The 21,432-nt window shown below is 39.9% G+C and overlaps 1 protein-coding gene across 2 annotated transcripts in view; it reads right to left on the reverse strand.

Moving 5' to 3' along the window:
• Positions 1 to 21,432, reverse strand: part of TRABD (TraB domain containing) — a 37,546-nt gene that overhangs the window by 12,876 nt on the left and 3,238 nt on the right. Inside the window, exons 2-6 of one of the 2 annotated variants that reach the window (XM_067315712.1) lie at positions 12,916 to 12,978; positions 10,680 to 10,758; positions 7,886 to 8,052; positions 6,718 to 6,858; positions 1,364 to 1,474 (exon numbers count right to left, since the gene is read on the reverse strand). In XM_067315712.1, coding sequence (XP_067171813.1) covers positions 1,364 to 1,474; positions 6,718 to 6,858; positions 7,886 to 8,052; positions 10,680 to 10,758; positions 12,916 to 12,939 — 522 coding nt within the window. In that variant the 5' untranslated portion in view covers positions 12,940 to 12,978. Of the gene's footprint in view, positions 1 to 1,363; positions 1,475 to 6,717; positions 6,859 to 7,885; positions 8,053 to 8,194; positions 8,332 to 10,679; positions 10,759 to 12,915; positions 12,979 to 21,432 lie in introns of those variants that run through there. The other variant, XM_013956511.2, reaches the window with a different exon arrangement.

The following is a 21,432-nucleotide window of genomic DNA, read 5'->3' on the forward strand; positions in this document are numbered from 1 at the left end:
GAGAAATATACACAAATCAGGATGATAAAAGATGAGCCTTTCAAAGGTTATCTTAAAAAAAAAAAAAATTATCATTTGCTCCATGAATCAATTCCAGGGGCTGGATGCATTTGCATACCCGTCATTAAAACTAAGTAGCTGTCCAGTATGCTGGTACACTCAATGGAGGAGGAGAAGCAGCAAAGGAAGAAAGCCACTACTAGATAGCTCCCTAGAAGTGCATATTGGTGCCTCCAATTGATTATCGAGACAGACTAAACACTTAACTTCTAAACAACTTAAATTAGATGAGGTGAATAATTCTATCATGTATCACTGACAACTAAAATTATTTAGGAAGTTAGACATTCATATTACTTAAATTGTATCTTCCAAGGACTGATGGTCAGTTTTACATATCCTCACAAAATTACTCAAGCAAATCCAAAAGCATAGCTTAACATTTAGCTTATTAATAGATTACAAAAAAATCTAAAAAGAGAGATTACAAAGTGCCCTGAAACAGTAAGTCTTCAAGCAGATACTATCAAATCTTACTTTAACCCACCTTGTTTGTTTTAAGTAAAAAAACAAAACAAAAAACCATTCAAGTTTTAAGAAGTGAAAAAGAAAAGAACTGCTGACAAGCACAAATTTTCTTTACCAGCTATGACTTTGTTTTGATTTCACCTGGACTTCAACATAAAAGAGAGAAATATTTTTCAATAAAGTCTGTCACTCTTCACCTTGGAACATATGGGTGTAGATCAGCAAACTGTGATCTGGTAAACAGGACAGTGTTGCCCTCATGACAGATTGAAAACAAAACAACTCTCCAATCCTTTGCCGGAAGAAGTGCAAGACAGTGAAACTCAGTGCATGTTTGGGGGCATTTGTTTGATTTAATTTACCTGGGTATCTCAAAAGCTAGACAAAGACATCAGCTTGTGTAGGCATGGGGCGGATGACCACAAAAATTGAGTAGTTAAAGAGAAAGAACTCTATCCAAAACAAATAGCTAGACCCTTCAGTTTCTGTTGGTGGTCTTACTGTTATGATTTCACTATCTGACAAGAGTTATTCAACAAGAATAAAAAAAAGTAAATTTTATTATTAAAACTAAAACACATGCCATTAACATATCATCAGGATAAAACCTTAACATTTAAAGCCTTTTTGGAGCTGTCTTTGCATCACTCAGGGCTACAAACCTCTGCAGCATTGAGTATACTTTGAAGTTAAAGATAACTCTTACCTCATAGGCTTCAGTGCAAATACCAGCAGAGTACTCTTTTTCCAGTAACTAACAAATGGCTTTATTTAGTTTGACTCTGGGAGTCAAAGGCCAGTAATGTGACCTCAAAGAACCATTTCAAGTCCTCACCTCTTTGAAAGCCTCCCTGAATTCTCCGCCTGGGGCCATTCCCAGCTGTTCTGTGATGTGAGCAGACACTTTCAGAAGAAGCATTTGCATCAATCCAGACATGACTCCATTCTAGTGGAAAAGGAAGAAAAACATTAAAAAATCCAATAAGCTGTTTGGATTTCTGAGAAGAATGCACTGTTCACAATCATAAAAATGTTAATTACCTTGGTGAAGAAGAAATACTGAAGCTACCCTTTGGAGCCAATTCAGTGATGAATACAGACCTTTTATTTCAGCTTCTATCATTTATAAAGTGGCTTTTCACTTCAGTGTATAATCAGTGTATTTTCCCTTTCAACAAAAATGCACAACAGGGAAGGCCAGCAAGACTGGCTGCTTTTCTTCCTATGTTTATTCCACCTGCTTGAAGGAAGTGTCTGAATAACTGAATGGTAAAATAGCTCATACTGCACATTTACTTTTTCTTAACCTCCCTGATTGGAAAAGAGGCCAGAATATAAGAGTACATTCCACTGAATGTACACTGAATTCCACATTATAGGGATACTGAAAGGGAAATATCTAGTGGTCTAGTCATAAACACTCCCACAATCCCAGGGAAACACTGTACAGAGCACTAGTTGAGTTAGCAGTTGCAGAAACAGAGCACCCAGCCTTGTGCAAGAATTTGCTGTGCATGACTTCAGCGCATGAAACCTTAGGAAAACTGTCAGTCTTGGGTATGACTCACTCCCACAAGCACATTGAAGACTCCTCCTTGTGCAAAGGACAGAGGCTGAGACCCCCACTTAAAAAAAAAGGGGGGGAGGAGGGGAGTCTTACCTACGCTTCTCTAAAATTTCTCTTTTTTTATTCTTCTTAAAGAAATGAAAAAACAACTCTCACACAAATCCACTCAGTGCTGTTACTTCTGTTCTCAGTCCAGTTCTGGCTCTTCCTGAACCAGTCCTTAAGAACTGCTGAGACTCAGTGGCTGAGTGTTACTTACCTCCAGGGGCAAACCAAGTCCTAGTTAGGCATCTCCTGCAATTTGGCATCAGTCCACACTACTGCCACAAGGGGCAGTCCCGTCCCCCCCCCTCCTTCCCCAAAGGTTCTCTGCTGGATCAGCTGCTTCATGTGACTGAAGATGAGGTTAGAGGGGATCGCTCAAGTTAATGTAACTGCCTGAAGTTATCACAGGAAGGTGCCGGTCCCCTTCCTCCCTCCCAAAGCCATGCTCAAACAATGCACCCAGTGCCAGCTCTGATGCTTGCGGGACCCCTCCAAAGGAGGTCACAAGTTTTCTGCAGTTAAGTGAACTGCAGAATCATTGAGGATGAGAACTGGCAAAAGAGAGGTGCTATCTCCAAAGCCAATTGAGTGCTTCACCATGCCACAAAACAGCAAGCAGGGCATGTTGCAAGAACAACTGAATGACAAACAGGAGTAGGAAGCCATCAAATGAACATGCTAAGCAGAAAGACAGGGCACAGTGCTCCTGGGGAGAGATGAGGAAGAGGACAATGAGAAGCAGTTTTCAGCATTCTTGAGATTCAGTTCAAAAGCCCTGAGGACAAGGGTTTCCAAAGGTTCAGAAAAGATCCCCACAAAGAGAAGAAAACTAAGATAATGCAGTCTGAGGTCATCTGTGGGGTTCTGCCCCTTCAGGACTGGATGTGTTTGAGGTTTGGATTTTTTACACAGTGAAGAAAGATTCATCCTGCTGAGTATCAAATGGATGCAACTTTGAAGCATGTCCGAGTCATTTGTGCTCTTAACCCTGCATAAAACTCAGTGCCTCCCATATTTGCTCAACATCAAGGAGATTAGAAGTGACAAGCAGCAGTACGTAGCAGCAAACAGCAACAACTGACCAGACAGAGTGTTGGGGGATAAAGAGCACAGCACAGCAGTATTGATGGGAGCAAAATACCACAGGAGGTTATTATCAATACAACATTATTCAGTGTCAGAAAAAGGAAAGCTGACTACAAAAGAGAATTAAACCCCGAGTGACTGGCAATAAATTCTCAGGTTAGATGCAACAGCCATAAACAAAGCCATGCACGTGTGAAAAGACAAACTTGACTGCACATGCAACATAATGCAGAGCTATTGGCACGCAGGAGAGAGAATGTGGAATACTGAGTTCGTCAACTCAGTGTTTAACAGCAGTCAGAAAGCAAGAAGAATGATAGGGATTATCAGAAAAGGAACGAGTTAGAAACAGTGTGCTACTGTACAATCTCTGATGGACTTGTGTCTTGAAGACAACATATTTGAACTAGAAAATGTATAGAGAAATGTATGAGAGGAGATTAACTATATTAAACACTCATCAAACTCTGAAAAGGATGACTAATGAAGACAGAGTATACAGGACGTCGTGGCTAGTATGGATGCAGTAAAAAGGGTGGAAGAAGAGAGGAGTATCAGGCCAAAGTATGACCACAAATGCTTCTACTCTTCCCTAAGCATTTGTTACTAGCCACTGCCAGAGGGCTTCTGGAGCAGCCAAGTCTCCCACTAGACTCAGCACAGCCATCCTTATGCTGTGTATGGGAACATAGTCTGGGGAGGGGGGCTTGCAACTAATCCTCCAACTGTGTAACAAGTTACAAATCCAACACCGTAACTGTGGAACTGGGGATATACACAGGCAATATATTACAGTCCCCTGGATTTCTTCTTTCAGAAAGACTAATTGTCATGGACAGTCTTGTACAGACAGCCTCGCAGCCTGGAACTGGTTTTCCTACTACTTGCAAACACACTAGAGAAGTTTGCCTTCATACTGCAAGTGAAGACAGCACGTGACTGCAACCTGCAGTCCGTGTGGAGATACCTTTCCTCTAACAATTCACACAATTATCTGTTAAATAAAACGGATATACTGTAGGTTACCTGAACATGGAGAGCTGCATTATGCTGTGCAAAATGAGAGCTTTTTCACTGGCTAGAAAGATCACTACTGTATATTTTTACACAGGTAACTTCATCCTAAGGGGGTGGGGGGGAAAGAGATTGAGCTAACATTTTGCTGCTACCAGCCAACTTTCTCCTCTCCCTGAGGACAAGGTTTCCCACCTCCTCCTTTGTGTCAGGACCAGCAATCATACAGCCACATAGGGACATGACCCAGCTAAAAAGCAAGCCCTATTCAGACTGCCACATGGCCATGCGAGCTCTGGTGCAGACACAGAAGGGACAGTGGAAAGACAAAGGCAGAGGAGAAGACAAAACCAGTCTTACCAGTTTGGTTTAAGCCAATTGTTACAGCGCACCTTCAGGTAATCCTCATTTGAGCCAGATTCCAGTCCGCTCTGGGTTGCCCTGCTTAATGGACAGCTCTTTGTAAACCACTGCACAGGTTTCAAAGCAAAGGAGGAGCTGGAAGAAGGCTATTTTTAACCTGTAATAATGCTGGATAAGCTGTGAATACTAATGATCCATTGCAAGTGTGTAATAATTTTCTATTAATAGCTCAGTTTCCAGCTTCAATTAAGAGTAATAAAATATAACTTAACTGCTTAAGATTTACACAAGCAAGTACAAAAGAGACTTTTCTTTTTCTAGTTTTATAGTACAGGATTATATGCAGTTTTGACTTTTGGTGCAACTTTTGGACCTGAGTGCTTATTTGATCAATGTGAAATGAGAGCGCGCAACTGAAGCATCTAGGAGGATGGAGCAACTCAGTGGCTGATTTGATTTCTACTAGGAGAAGAATAAAGACACTATAATTCAGTGTGAGACAGTTCATGGAGTGTTTTTCCTACTTTTCCCTACACCTGTATAAACCACACTGCTGCCGAATCAAGGGGAGAGGGATTGCTCTGTTTTATTGTTGGGATTATACATAGAAAAATATATTATTTAAAAAGCAGGATGTCCAAGTTATTATTATTTGCATTATTCCTGGTGACAAAGGAAAGTAAGATTGAGCTGTAAGCAGTAGAAAGAAGTCTTATTATTCTCTGGTTTTGGAGCCAGCACAAGCTGCGCTGCCTAGTGGCTGCACAGATAATCACTCCAAGTCCCAGCAGAAACTGCCAACTACACTACAAAACTGCCAACGTGAATTTTCCTCACAGAGGAATAAGTTTTCTATTTGATTTTCACTGACCTTCTGCCCCAGAGTAGTAAAGCAAGAACTGTTGCATTTAGTATTGATATAAAAAGAAAGCTTATGTGCCTGTTTATCAGGTCAGAACCCCCAATTACACTGCATAGGTTGCTGAGAAGATTAATTTCTTTGGCTACATGCATCAAAACAAACCACCTTACCTAAAACAAATAGATGTATACAATAATTAATGCAATATTCAAATGTTTTGCGATGTTCTATTCTTTGATAGGACATAAATAAAGAAAACTGGGAAGGTTCATTATTGCTTAACCATATGAGTCAAAGACTGTATTGGGAAACTGTGTATATATACACACACAAAATAGACTAGCCTCTAGCCACTGCACGTGCTTCCACACACGGATGTAGGTTATGCTCTTACTAGGGCTGCAATCCTGGAAATTCCCCAATGACATCAACAAAATAAGTAACTGTGATGATGCGCCTGCACCACACAATGAAAATATGAACTGAATTTGTTCATTCAGCTGAACTCTGGAAACACACTTATGACTACTGACCAGATGCTGCCATTCTAATTAAACATCCATTATCATTTTAAGATCAACTTTGTATCATCTCACTGTGCTTAGTTTAAAATTACTCAAATACAAGCTAACTGCGTGAAACTGAAAATACAGGACAAGAGTCATGTTTTGCACACACATCCAAACACGGACAGATTGCCAAACCAGTTACAAACCAAATAGTTAGCCACTCTGCCCAAATTTTTCAAAAACCTCCCAAGGTCTATTGTCAATAACAAACTACTGGGAAGAGAAGTAGAGTGGAATTAAAAAAAAAGAACACACACAGAAGAGCAACACACTAAGATGAAGAAGGAATGCAACTCAACAGATCACCACAAACAATACCAAAGTCAAATGCTCCTTAAATAGCTGTGATACAGATACAAATCCTGGGGATTATATTCATGTTTAAATGTATTAGTGGAACATTACAATTACAAAGCTAAACTTGTGTCCTGCAAATAGAGCAACTGTTAAACCCATGAAGAGTCTTGAGGCAGTCAATGACTGCCTAGACAACCCTACTGTGGAACAGAAGCCTTCCATAACGAAGCTAAAAGCAAAATACCAAACCTAACTTTGCCACTCTAACTGCACTCTCCCCGGATGAAAACTGTTAGGTTGACAGCTGGCAGGAACACTGTTTCTGGTTGTAATTTGATAAATTACTTCTTAATACAAACCTTTAATTCTCACTGCGGAAATCATACCTGCTTTATAGCTTGTTGAAGTTTTTCCAGATTTATTTCTTTGGCTTCTTTTAGTAATGTCTTTTCATCCATCTTTAACATAGAAACTCTGTACTGGCATAGTTCCACCACAACTACATCAGGCTGCACTTCTTGTATTGTCTGAAAAAGATGAATTTATTACACCAGTTTAGGAAAGATTAAACAGCTATGCAGCAAATTACTCTCCTGAAAGATCAGTACTGGCAAGGCACTGGGTATAACAAAAGCCCACTCTACCAATCACTTTCCATTAACAGAACAGTGAAAACATATATAAGGCTTTACCAAATAACTATTGGGAAAAAAAGTAGATACCAGTGAAATACTTTAATTGCTGGATACTCTGAGACAGGAAGATGGAATCCAAATTGTAGTGTGTGTGTGTGTGGGGGGGGGGACAGAAAACACTGATGTTAAACTTTCCTTTCACATTTGCACAGTTCCTTTAACCGTACTTTGTGACCATTTATAATCTGAGTTGGAATGAGCCTTATAAGAGCCAGAACTGATGAATCTGGCAAGAGATTTCTCCCCCTCAAGTTCCCAGATGACAAAGCCAGTCTAAATTGCAGACTCTGCACAAGGTACTGTCTCAAACAGCTCCTACTTTCACTAGAACTTCAGCCCTATTTGCATCTTGGACTGTATTCTGAAATTTTGGGCACCATGGTTTTCCAGGTCTGTATTACATGCCTGTCACGTAGGGAAGCTGAGAACTCCAGTTTCTGCTCTGGGCTTTGCATCTTCTCAGCTTGTCTCCATCCCAGTGATTATGCAATAAACACAGAACGCACTGTCAGCCTGATGTGATGCTATAATTTGACATGAAAGGTAAGCTTCAAGAGTGAGATTCCTACTTCTAACACTAGCACTTTTTAAAGCATTTGCTGTTTAGAGGACAAATGTGAGTATTTGGGATTGGAGAACAAGCTACTGGGTCAAAAAATTATCAAGATAATATGGCTGCCTCTTATTTCATCCCACAGTGCTGTCAGCCCCCCAACAGCTAACTTCAGAAACAGAGTCTGGAGGTTACAGCACAGAATCAAGTCAAGAGAGCTGGGCCCTATTCTACTTTGTGACATACTTAATGCTAAGTTGACAACATCATAAACACACTGCTGAAGGGCTCCTCCTTGACATTTACCTTCACTACATCCTTTTTGCTGCTGTCACTGAAGTGGGCTGTTCCAACCACATAGACTTTAGAACCATCCTCTGTGTCAAGTTCAGTCACAGTGCTTGGTAAAGTGGGTATTTTCTGCCTCTTCTTCATCTTCATCTCCAGAAGAATTTTAAATGCATCTGCATCAGCTATAAAAGTTAGGAAAAAAAACAAAACAAAAAAGCACACATGACTATGAAATGCAGGTAAGTAAAACAGAAAAACAAAAAATGTCACCACTAAACAGCAGAGCAGAGCTAAAAGGCCATTGATTTACCACTGTAATCTTACATTCAATTCTGAGGCTACATCATTGAGAGTGCCACCACTGGAGAGGCTGCCTCCAAGCATGGGTCTCAGTCCAGGTTTCCTACCCTGTGGACACTGGGACAGGTTGTCCACGCAGTCCAGTAAGGGAAAGAGAGAAGCTGTGTGGCAGGTGAGGTGGATAGAGAAGCAGAGAATACTTAGAAAAGGTATACACTAAATTGGAAAAAAAGGCATTTTTTTAATTCTAGAACAAAAGTGTTCCCTTTTGGAATTTTATCTGTATAAACAATAGCAACATATTTATACTGGTACGAGTTATGCTGGTAAAGTCATCTGTACATATGGGAGCATGTAGCATACCTACCAGTACCAATCTTAGCCTCTTTTGTGACTAATAAACAATGGATCAGTACACAATTGAAAATTAAACACTTAAAGAGGCATTCAGGTCAGAAAACCAGGCATTCTTCCCTAGTTTCAACAACAAACTATTTAAGCCAAAACAGTACAACATGAATTCAGCCTATTTATATTGAGCTTGCCATGGAAATATAGAAAGATCTATCATAACCATCACAGTTGCTTGGGGAATGCCAGGAAGCTTGACTCATTGAGATAGAGAAGCTTCAGTCTTACATCAATGGGAAATGTTGTAACTTTGAATTAATTATTCTTATGCTGTAATGGGTCTTAGGAAAAAAAAAAAAAGAAACAAACAAAAAAAATCAAGTGGAAAAGTAGAGTTTTGTTTCCAATCAACTCTCTCTGGCAAGCTGCTACACAAGTTAGCAGAGGTCTGAAGTAGTCCAGAAGCCTAGAATAGGATTGCAATCCCAGGAGAAAAAGGTTAATGAACAGTGTGTAGGCAGGATGTCAAAGATACAGATAAATTACAGATGGCTACTATACATTCTCTTTCTTCTCATGATTCTGTGGTTTAACCATATGGCTCCAACTCCCCAATCTGTCCCACAAATACCTGTCTTGTAGGATTAAAAAAAAAAAAACAAACAAAAAAAACAAACCTCAAAACCCACAACAAAAACCACCCTCCAGCATCCTTCTTTAATTAGCATTTTAGCAGCCTACTACTTTATGGTCAACACCCAAGAACCTGGGTGTGAAATCAGTATAAGCTGATCTAAGACCATGTGGCTGCTGAAATGAATCTAAGGCAAAGGAGCAGGTAGGGAAAGCATGACTGTAAAAGGAAAGGAAAAGGGGTAAGGCTGTTCCATAGCACCTTCAGCCACATGACTGCAAAAGCAGCCACCTAGTTAAGGATCCTGTCTCCCACAGTGGTCAAAAGTGGATTTCTAGGGAAAAGCAAAAGAACTAGGGAAGCAAACACAATACTTTCCCCAAATATGCTCCTAGCCACCAGCCATTTATGTCTCAGATTCTCTAAGTTGAAGGTGGTTTCTATGTACTCAGTAACCCTTAATGGATTTCCTTTCCACTAGTTTTTCCAGCCTCCACCTCATATATACATTCAAAACTGGACTGAATCGTGTTTCATGTGAAAAAAACTGTTAGAACAGTGCAGTAACAGATGTTATCATTTCAAGACATAATCAAGGAAAACATTCTCAGGAGCAGCTACAGTTTTTATTAAACCAACTGCTATATCTGGGGAAAAAAGGACCATAAAAAAAATTAATCTGCTTCTTTAGGTTTGAATGCTTCTTCCATTCCTTGGTTAAGGCTCTCGTTTGCTCCCATGATTGCTATTTCTGAAAGCTATAGTCTCCAGGGACTATTCAGCAACTTCAGCATTATAGAAACGTTGCTGTTACATGCTAACTTGCCCGAGGGTGGTTCTTAGCCTATTATTTGCCAGAAAGCACAATCTGAATGCTCCTATTGTTCAAGAGGAGGATCGTATGTATTAACAGCACAGCAGTATATCAATAAACAAAAAGCATATCCTAAGAAGCCTTTCTTTTTTTCTCCTGAAAGAGAAATGTCTCTCATTATCTGATCCTCACCACTAAAGGGTAAAGATTGATACTCTTCCTGAGCTTCCTAAGACAGTTCTGGCTGAAACAGTTCTATTCCCACATCCTGCAGGCTCGGTCTTCATATCAAAAAATTATCATGATGTTGGAATGAGCAAAATTTTTCATCTGTGACAACTGATTCAACTTCACAACAGCAGATGCCAGAACACTGAATCAAACATGCACGTATCTAAATTTGGCTTACAGAGCAGGACCAAGCTTAAAACAATAGCTGGATATATCTATTAAATCAAAAACCAATTTACTTTCTTTTGAAAGCATGGGAGCAGAAAACTGACAATCAATATGTCATTGCTCTTTTCAGATGTGGTTTATGCAACTGGGCCTTTCTACAAATCATGAACAGAATAAGTCAGATATGACCTTGCTCGTATCTCCCTTTTGTGCTAACAACCACATCCTTATTAGGTAAGGAAAAGGCACGAACATTTAGCTTAATGTTCTTCCAATGTGACACACCCTCCCCAGTCAAACCAGAAACATACAGATATTCTGCGATACACTTGACGTTTCCTTTGGGCCATCTTCTGGTGCTTCTGAGGAAGACATTGGGTCTGCAGCAGCCTGTGAGAAACAAATTCAAAGAAGGCTGGGAATTAAAATGAAGTGTTTTAATACCTTTTTCCCCTTGTGAGTCTGCTTGATTTGAACCTACATATAATATTCAAGCAACTAAATAATTTAAGCAGTGTCAGGGTTCAGAATATCTGTGGTTTTACAACTGTTTTTCCTCATAGCTGGATATGCATGCTAAATAGCGTATTAAGACTGAACATTTAATGTCTGTTTCAAAAAGATAGTATTTACACCTGACATGGAGTTAAAAAAATCTGATTCTAGAATAGCACAAATTTATCTCTAACGATACGATGGAATTTTCTGTACTGGAAATGAAAATGTGCACAGATGATAAAAACATTGCCACTTATCAGATGGCATATTTTACTTAGTTACCAACCAGTCAGCATTAGACTGTCAGGAGTCTGACAACATGAACCAACACTCACAAGAACACACACATCCATTCAGAAGGAGTCTGATTAAGTATGTCATACTGTTACTGTTAGCGTAGGGTAATTACACATACAGGCAGGCCCAATCTTATAAAATTTAGGCATATATTGATTTCTGATATTTATCAGAAATCAAAGTCAAAAGGATGAGAAGTCTGCACATGTTTTTCCCCCACAATGGATTAGAAGTTAATTGACAAGATTTCCAAAGACTGACTTTTAAACATTATCACTAAAAGTACATTAGGCAGGTCTTTGACTAGCAAAATCCTTCTTATTCATTACGTGCAAGTTTTAAAACCTTAGCACAGAATCCAAACCTTTTCACTTATTCTGCCTAGGGTAAACCAGTCATCCAGGCTGGAGAAGCACAGTTAGTGCAGAAAGAGAGTTAAGAACAAGGGAAAGCCCAAATGTAAGCTATATTTAGGCAACTGCATTAATTCAAAGTTCTGTCGGAGTGATTCTTGGGAAAATCTGCAATTCTTTAACAATATTAAGTCAAAGTTAGACACAGGATGTGAATCCATAATTGTTCAACATGCTTCCAAACGAAAGGCCGTATGAGTCAGCAAGCAGGCAGCCAAACTCCTAAAGGAGATCAACTTTTTAGCTAGGGTAGCTGGTTTATTTACTTTGTACTTAACCTGATTTAAAACAGGACTGTACAAAGCAATTGTTAAGATCTTTCAACAAGACTAATTTCTTTTTGTATTCCATTATGCCATACAGTAATTTTCAGATATAAAGTCCTGAGTGTCTTACCTTGGCTGCACTGAAGGCAAGGCAAAATTTGTCATTACAATTCATGCAGTAAGACCAAAAAGTAAAACAGCTCTACAGTGCAAAGCTTAAAACACTCCCAGCAGCGTATCACCCCTTTCACTACAAAGCAAAAGTCTGTTCATGGACAACTGCAAATTGCAATTACACACACAAATCTCATCTAATGCCAGCTCAGCTTTTGATCATGACATATGGCTGAACTCTAGTCCTTGCATAAGCAATTCTAGTCAAAGAATATTTTGAAAAACGTATCAGTCTAATTCCGTATGTTACAGTTGTCACGTATGCTGGCTTTGTCATCATAACAACGTTGAAGTGGAAAAGCACTAATGAACACATTAACAGTCTGCCATTCCCTTCTTTTTTAATTAACAGAGGACACATGAACACATTCTTAACTTTCATAGTAAAACTTCATGAACTTTAGGCTATTACACTGGGAAAGGTTTTGAGATAAATGGAGATGAAAGGAGAAGAAAAGAAACAGAAAGGGTAGAAAGAAAGGCACCTCTGTTTAATTCAGCAAGGTACTTAGAAAACAGTGGGAGCATCCATATACAAACATGTAGTAATCACAAGATTTTTTTCTCCTGAAGGTCTAAACTCATAGATTAGACTATTTTGCACAATTCCTCACTTGCAAATAAATTAATACAAAAAACAAACAAAAAAACCCCAAAACAACCACACACACGTTTCTAGCTCTTGCAATTGCAAGGAAAAAGAACACTGAAAAGATGTTTGTAAAAGTATCAAAACAACAAAACTTAAAAAGCCCCCTATTTTAAAAGGGGTCTCTCAGTGGTAGTTTTGATCCTTCACTTTGGAGACCTTCCCTAGGCACGAGCTTAAGAACCTGGCTGATGCTGAATCTTGAGCTTCCCCATAATTCTATTGGAAAAACTTCAACTCCGAGCCCTACCTCAGGCTGTTGCTCCTCCTGCATCCCTGGAACGCAGGCTTATTGTCTCCAATCACACAAGAACTGCAAGAAGTAAAAGGAATGGAAGAGAATTAAAAATTAAGGGCAAATACCAGAATATTTAAGAACTGCAAGAAAAAAAAAAAGCAGAGGTGTGTATCTACCATTTCTTTGATAAAAGCTGAAGTAATAAAAGCAGCAAACCAAAGATGTACACATACCAACTTTTCAACCCTGCTGGTGTAAAAAAAAATAATAAAAAAAAATATATATATATATTTGTAGGGTAAAACTAACCTGTCTCATTAATCCAATTTTTAAGCTGGATCTAAATCCAGACCAATGACATGTTTTCCAGACACACTGAGAATACTTTGATAAAACAGGAACAGATTTTGTGGGAGTTCAGAATTTGCCATATTTGCTGCCTAACATTCTGCAAAAATACCATTTTTCTCATAAACAATCAGAAATACAGACTAGCCAAGCAAAAGGTTTCAGCAACAACAAAACTCTTGTTCAACCAGATTGATCTGTTTTGTCTTGTCCACAATGTAATCTACATTAAGACAATTTTCAGGCAAAATTTAGAAATCATCTTCTGTATTTCTGGGACTTCACCACTGCAAGGAATAGGAAAGCAATCTCAGTCCTAGTACTCATCCAGAGGGCAACATGCACTGGAATCTGGTCTGTGTCATGTTATCACACGTGAGGTTACAAATATGCTGGTGACAGAACATCAGTAAGGTCACACTGGTAATAAAGGACCCTAAGAATCAGGTTTTCAAACCCTTGCTGAATGCTTCCTTATCTTGGTTTTAAGATTTCTTCTTTGTACATATGCTTAAAATATTGAAGTTATCCCTGAAACTTAGAGTGCTCTGAACCGACTTTGACAGTATTCTAAGAGATGGCAAAAGGCAGTGAAGTAATGACAAATGCTCACTCTGCTCATTGTTACCGCTATCCCACTAAAATCAAAGCACTCATAAAAGATGACGCCACTATAGCATTTTGTGTTTTATCCCTCTGACCTACTCCACAGCACCCACGCAGTACTCTGTTACACCACCAACCAAGTTTTCCTGCAGGGGCTGGGCAGCCCCACGCACACCAATGACACCTTGCCTGGTTTTACCCTTCACCGTATCTGTCTGCCTGAAGCAACAGTATGCAATGCCTCACCAAATCACCTTGCCTTTATTTCAAAAGCAGTTGTACTGCTTTCTAGCTGTGCTTAAAATATGTTTCTATAGAAAGAGTATTTGTCTGGACAGCAAGAAATGGAAAACTAATTCAACAGGTGATGTGTCTCTCTCTACACTCGTAGAGAGAGACTTTAACAACTCACACCTGAGCATCATCCACCACTCATGGCCACCCAGTGAACTGGAGATCACAGCTGCAGTTTAGACAACACAAATCCAGGGAGACTAGAAGCCTGGCTCTGCCCTCTCTTTGGAGACAAAACCCCCATAAAATCCAGAGCTCTGCGTCCCACGCAGGCAACAACTACACACATAGCTCTCAAGCCATGAGGCAAGTTACCTTGTTAAAGCAAGAACTACACCTTAAAAACAGTCTAAGAGTTTCAATAACAGATTATTTGTCCAAACACATACAAGAATTCTGCACACGTAACATAAATGACAACTTACATTTTTACATCATGTATTGGTTTTGCTGCAGTGTGCAATACAAATTTTAGAAGAGCAACCTTGCCTTCTCCTTTGTAAGTAGTCAAGTGCATAAAACCTGGATGTGAGTGTAAGCTGAAATAGCAGGTGAGCTGAACTGCTGCTCTATCTGCTTTTCAGTGTCATCATGATTTATTTGCATTGTGGGCTACTCTACAGAAGTGCAGCAGAAGGGCACTCCTCCCCCAAGGCAGCCAGCCTGAACTGACACAGGCTAACCCCCTGCACACCGCAGGCCTGGGGGCTTCACCAGCTTTCTGGTGGCAGTGTTGGCTTTAGCAAACCTAATGCCTGTTTATATGCTGCCCTGTCCCCATTACACTGGTTTAACTACTTATGCGGTTGGGCAAATCAGACCGGGGAACAGGTTCGGGTTAAAAAAAACAACTTCTTTCTTTCTTTTCCCCTAGTAATGCATTTTAAGCTCAGCTACAGTTGACTGAATTCACGTGAACAACTGCACCAGCAAAACTGAGTGGACAGTATAGGAACTGATGTGCTTCAGCCAGCACTGCTCTCTGAAAAAGCATTTGTCCAACTATAGCATCAGTTAGATGTACAGACACCTAGATACTCAACCCTGAACTTGGCTCTCTACCTGTTTATTTATGGGGAAAATACTAAGCATTTTTCTGTTAGTGAATTAGCTGACCTAAATACAGACTGAAGTACTAAGCCCGTTTGAAGGCTCACCTCAGTTTGAAAGTCTCTCTTATCTATGGGAACACTGCTAAAAATAGTAAACTGCAAGTTTCAGCTAAAGATTAAAGTCCTGTGCAGAAGCACCAAATGATTTTCCTCCAAGTGAAACTTTAGATCCCTCCCCCATTCTCACCACTGAGAGGGGATGTGCCCAATACTGGAGACAACTCTGAATTTACTCATGCTAATTAGCACTCTACTTTTTATCTGACCTGTACAACCTTTGGAGAAAGCAAAGCTTTTCAGTGTGATTCCTAGTCCCATCACAGAAGGGGTTCCAGTCTCTGTAAGGAACACACTGCACAATATTGTAAGACTTAGGCAAGACACTGGGTAGCCACTTCTATAGGCAAGTCTGCCACCAACTTCTTTTAGAAGATCTTGTTGTTAGGTGCTTAGATTTGTTGAAGTTCAACTGGAGGTGAAATTTCCCATGCAGAAGAACTCTCTGAAAATTTTTCCTTAGAACATGCTTCGGAATTCACATTATTCAGTCAACATTAAGACAATTGTTGTAACTGGCTGGAACCTAAAACTTAAACAGAAAGACTGCCATGAAAATCTGTGTGTGTTAAAGCTAGTTTGCACTTGTTTATTCAGCGTGATGGGCAACAGGGACAAAACACAGACTAATGCCAGAGCACAAAGTCAGTGGCTAGAGGGCCAGTGCCCTCACCAACAACTTAGGAGAAAGCACGTATATGCTGGGAACTAGATGGACACCTTAGACTCCAGGCTGACCTAGTTCTTCCATAAAGAGAAGTAACTGTGCCTTGTAGATGTATGTACTCACAGAAGATAGCCACATGTAACAATAATTGAGCTATTAATCCTGGGGCCTCTGAGAAAGGATTAATTGCACTTCCTGTTTTACAGATAAGGAAGTGAAGCATGTGAATCCACATGGACAAAGCGGGAGGGAGTGCAACTGCCAGGACAAGCTTGTTGACTCAGCTCTAGATGGCCACCAGATCCTGACAAATTCCCAGGCAGCCTGAATTCAAGCATTTCCAAATTTTTCAGTGCTTGATTTTTCAACCTTGGAGAGAGTGGGGGAGATCGTTTGGATTTCCTTTTAAGTAAAGTCTAACTTCCTAAAGAAATGACACTAGCTAATAAAGCTGTCTGTGCACCTGTATGTCTTGTGCCTGCTAACCAATACGTGAATTTTAAACAAATCTGGCAGGGAGGTAAGAGTCTCAAAATTGTTAAGTATTTAGATCAGGTCTATAAAGCATTGCTCCTCAGGGGAAAAAATATTACTGAAGATTACAGTAGCATGTGTGTGGGCGCATGCGTGCACAAAAAAGGTGCTGGGAGAACCTGCCAGGGAACTGAAGGGAATTCAACCACAAGTTGTAAAGCCACAGGCAAAGTAAGCTGTTCAGATAATTATTTATTGTATTTCATTCATATATATATAAATAAAAATAAAATCACAACATCACAAAACCTCAAATTCTTCTACTTACCATGGGATTTGGCATGAAAAACTGAAACCAATCAAACCACTCCCTCTACTTCAAAGGCCTGTAACAGTCTTCATGAGATCACACATGGAAGAAGTCTTAGATATGACAGTGGATTTCTTTCAAAGGAAGTGGGAGATGTGGCTTCTAGGCTCCTCCAAGAACCAGATATTAGAAAATATTTCTGTTCTCTTAACTCCCAAGAGACTGTCTTAATCTGGCATTCATTCCTCCTGCTGATATCACAACCAAGAAAGCAAAATTCCTGGAGCCAGAAGAAACAAGCAGCAGCTTGACCTGGAGACTTATGATCCAGAAATTGTGGGTTTTACCTCTGGAATTTTCCTCAAAGGACTATTTAATGATTGAATCCCTGATTCAATCACTTTTTTCCCCCCAAGAAAAGGGGAATTCCTGTGCTTGTTTCTTGTTTGCCATGCCTAGGTGGCCCTCTGCTAGGCGCCCCCCCCAAGTGATTAAAAAAGTGTTCTTTATATATACACACAAACGAAGACCTTCCCCTCATCTACTAAAGATGTCTAGGCAACTAAACAGGAGTTTTGGAGACCACTCAATGAACCACAAACCTAAAATTTAGTCATTACTTATCTTATTGGTGGGCACATATTTCCTTTCAAGGTCTTCTCCTTGGCCAGTGTGTGCTGTTAGGCCAATCATTCACACCAACAAGAGCACTGGAGACAAGGGACTACGTTCTTCCCCTACACTTCTGAGATTCTCTTTCTTTTTTCTCCCCCAACTGGGGAGGGAACACGTATGTAAGCGCAATACCTTCTAGCGATGCCACTGCTTATCCTGCACAACGGCTGACAAAAGTGGAATAGGAAAGATTTTACTACCGTGCTATCTCATGTTAATCCCCCAGCCTTCCTGATGTTAAATAGCTTCAGCAGAGCTCCCTCTCTGTGAAATCTACTGATGAACTACAGGCTACAGCTCATTCTCATTTTTCATACTGGGTAGTCTTAGCTGACCAAAGTGTTTCAGTTCTAGCTGCATATTTAGGCATCTGAAACTCCCTCCTAGCTCTCAGTCTCAGAGAGAAGAGGTATGCTCACAAATCAGGTGTTCTATCAAGACAAATACCAGGCACTAACACATGAGCTATCATTAAAGAAAGACTATCCTTCCCCATTTTATTGCCACAACTAGTTGGTTTAGTAACAAATTCAAGCACAAGACAAAAGATGGATAAGCAGTTCATTAAGATATCCTCCTACAGTAGAACTGAATTTGATCCTGTATTGCCTGTCCGAATTTGCTTCCTTCAGACAGTGAATCAATAAAAAGCTTTAAAAAACCTCTTAAATTTCTACTTATAAAACAATAGCCAGCTATTCCTTAAAAAAAAAAAAAAAAGACTTCTATTGAATATGTTTTCTTTATTCAGAGCTACACAGAAGTTCACGCACATTTTCTTTCCTCAACAAGTTGACATTGCAAAAAGGAAATAAAGTTCTCTGTAGTCCTAAAATTATTCTGTATTTTCCATGCTCTGAACACAAACATCAGAATAATCAGTAAGAAATTATGGGCCACAAAACCACTACAAATTGTTTCACCATTTATTGAAACAGAAAGCCAACAATTTTTATGCCTTTTTTCCCCCAGTTTAATTGCTTGTATTATTACTTTAGATACTTACTATATACACCAGTGCTGCAGAAGGTAACCACATCTCACAGCACATGGAGTATTAATCCTGCAATCTCTGAGATAGGATTAAACATACTTTCCTGTTTTACAGTAAGGAACTGAGGCATATGAATACTTAAATAGATCTACAAATCTCGCCTTTGGTATCCAAACAAGTAGATTGGAGCCTATTGGAGCTTTCAAAGAATTTCAGTTTGTAACTTGAATTTTCCTTTGTTTTCAACCGACGACCCTTAAGAAGAAGCTTCTCCGCGGCACCTCTGGGACAACACTTCCTCACTATAACATGCCAATATAACTCAACCTTGTTCATCTAGAGTCACTGTGCGAAAGATGAGAATTAGGCTGAGGACTGAATTTGCTTCGAGAGCAAGATGTTGAACAGTAAAGCAGGGGTTCTGTGGAAATAAAGTTGAGGTGCTAGTATGTGCCACCCAGATCATGCTGTAGCCATCCCACTCAAATGCTTGACATCACTGACCTGTGCTGGACTCAAACCACAGGCACACGCAAATGACTATTTCATTAACAACCTCCTGACCCAGTCCTGCAACACTGGTATTCCTGGCCAGAACACACACGCTTGTCTGTCATGAGACACAGCAATAAAAATTTATTTACATCTAGCCACATTCCTTTCACATTCTAAAACTGTACTTTCATTAGCAATGGACACCGAGTTTAGCTGGTACGGTCTGTGTACTCTGGGTTCGTATTACACACCGCATAAGTATGTCTCATCTGAATGCTGCTACCCATTAACAGGATAACTTCTTTTATGTAAATAGAAGAGGCACATCAATAATTTGGACCAGAAGATACAGATATGACCTTTCTCTCACTGACAAACCATTACACTCATTGCTCACTATTTTGAGTGCCTACACAGTACCTTCCACACCGAACATTTTACCTACTACAGAGGCTAAAACCAATTAACAGATACACACTTCTGTGTCAGTACCGTACTTGGCAACAGAAGCAGACTAAGTATTTAAGGTTGATCGGATTTTTTTCTTGCTTATGCATAGAAATTTTACAAATGTTTACAAACAAATTATCATCAGCTCCAAATGGTGTCTCTTCTCTGTTCATAGACTGCTCATACTCAGAAGGATGCACCAGCTGAAATCTGACTGCCAAGTAATGCAACAGCCACAAATTCAGGAATTGGAACTTATTTCAAAACCATCACCAAGGTGACCTATTCTACATATTGCACATATTTCTTTGACACCACCCACGCCTTCAAAACTTAACTGAGCAACTGGTTCTGTGATCACAGATGGCTGGAGATTGTGGCTCTGGTTTCTCATGACTCAGAAGTTCATAAACTTCAAAATACACATTTTACCCTTTGAGCATCAATCAGACGTTCCTGCAAAGCAAACTCTGCCAATGTACGCAGCCTGAACTCAGGTAGCTGCATGCTGGAGCCAACATCCATTTGCATACTTTGGAAGCTAAAAGATAAAAGTCACAGACAACCAGATTCATTTTCTTTGACAGGTGTTGCAACCTTATAGCCAGCCTGGGACACTGATGCACTGAAAACACACTCTGGTTTGTCATTCTAGATTACGCTATCACTAAATTAGCCTTGCATGTAAGTTAGGGCATAACAAATGCAATGTAAATTACATAGCAAGAAAGAAAAAACTTGTATTGCTCCACATGAATAGTTAAGACAAAAATTGATTCCAGTCTGGTTTAAGTTCTACAGTTCTGCAAAAACTGCACACTAGCATTCTTTATCAATGAAAGACAAAAAAAAGCAAGAGGCTTCCTGTATTTTATGTTTTCATAAATTATTGCTATTACATTCACTAGGGCTACCAGATGAACTGAATAAATGAGTTGAATCAGGATGCTAATATGGAGTAGAACTAAAAATAAACAGGCCAAATCTGTAAGGTGTTAGGAGGCTGGAAAGAGGTTGCTAAATTTAGAAACATGGGACAAAAAGACAGAAGTGATGCAGCCCATGCCCGGCCAGCCACTGGGGAACTTGCACTCTCTTAGACTCTATAGATCTGCTCAAGTTAATTTTCCATTTTATTACAATATGAATCATCTGTATTCAGGAAAGGATTTGGAACCACACCCATTTTACTGGACTCTCTTGCTATCAGCAGAAGGTATCCATTCAGCATCTCTTCTCTCTCCGGATGCCTCCAGACCATCCAAAACAATTAACCAAATGACACTTCTCTGCAAAGCACTCCCAAGCACAGCAGCAGGAAAACCATGCAGTGGCTGCTTGCACAGTTTCTAGGGAGTCCTACAAGGAACAACTTTTTCACCTACTCTAATCATTAGCTACAAATAGGCAGCAAAGTTGATGGCTAGAGAAGTTATGCTATGCGCAACCGGTGGCTTGGAAGTTACTTGACTGTGGTCCACAAAACAGTAGCAAGAGGCTGCTTAAACTCACACACACATTTATTCCCATGCAGGTACGTATCAGTGACTGTCTGCTGACATACTCAGGAGCTGGGTCCTGAGAGTGCAGGCAAACACTCACACGCATTAATTTTATTATGAACACTTTTAAATGGAACCTTATAATGGTAAAATTAGGATTCTGTAGGGCTACGTAATTTTGTCTAACTGCCAAATACATTATTTACCAATGCTCTTCTGCCTGCCCCTTCCATCCTAGTCTCCCAACAGTAGCTGAGAACTAGCTGATCTACTCTTTTTCAAAATTGTTAGGTGATCACAAAAGCTGAAGACATTGTTATTTGACATGGGCCCACGCGCTAGCAACAAGCAAACGGCACAGAGCTCTGCTGTGGCAGAGAACTGGAGGAGGGGGGTTAGGTTTCAGGACAGACCTAACTAACACAGACAAAGCACCAAGCAAGCAAGCTAATTCCAGCCTGTCAGCTTGCCGATGCAGGAGCCCCACATGTTAACACTGACCATAGAGTACTACAGACGCTTGCCTACCCACAAAGACACCTTGC

Source organism: Apteryx mantelli, chromosome 1, assembly GCF_036417845.1.
Source record: "Apteryx mantelli isolate bAptMan1 chromosome 1, bAptMan1.hap1, whole genome shotgun sequence".
Taxonomy (NCBI): domain Eukaryota; kingdom Metazoa; phylum Chordata; class Aves; order Apterygiformes; family Apterygidae; genus Apteryx; species Apteryx mantelli.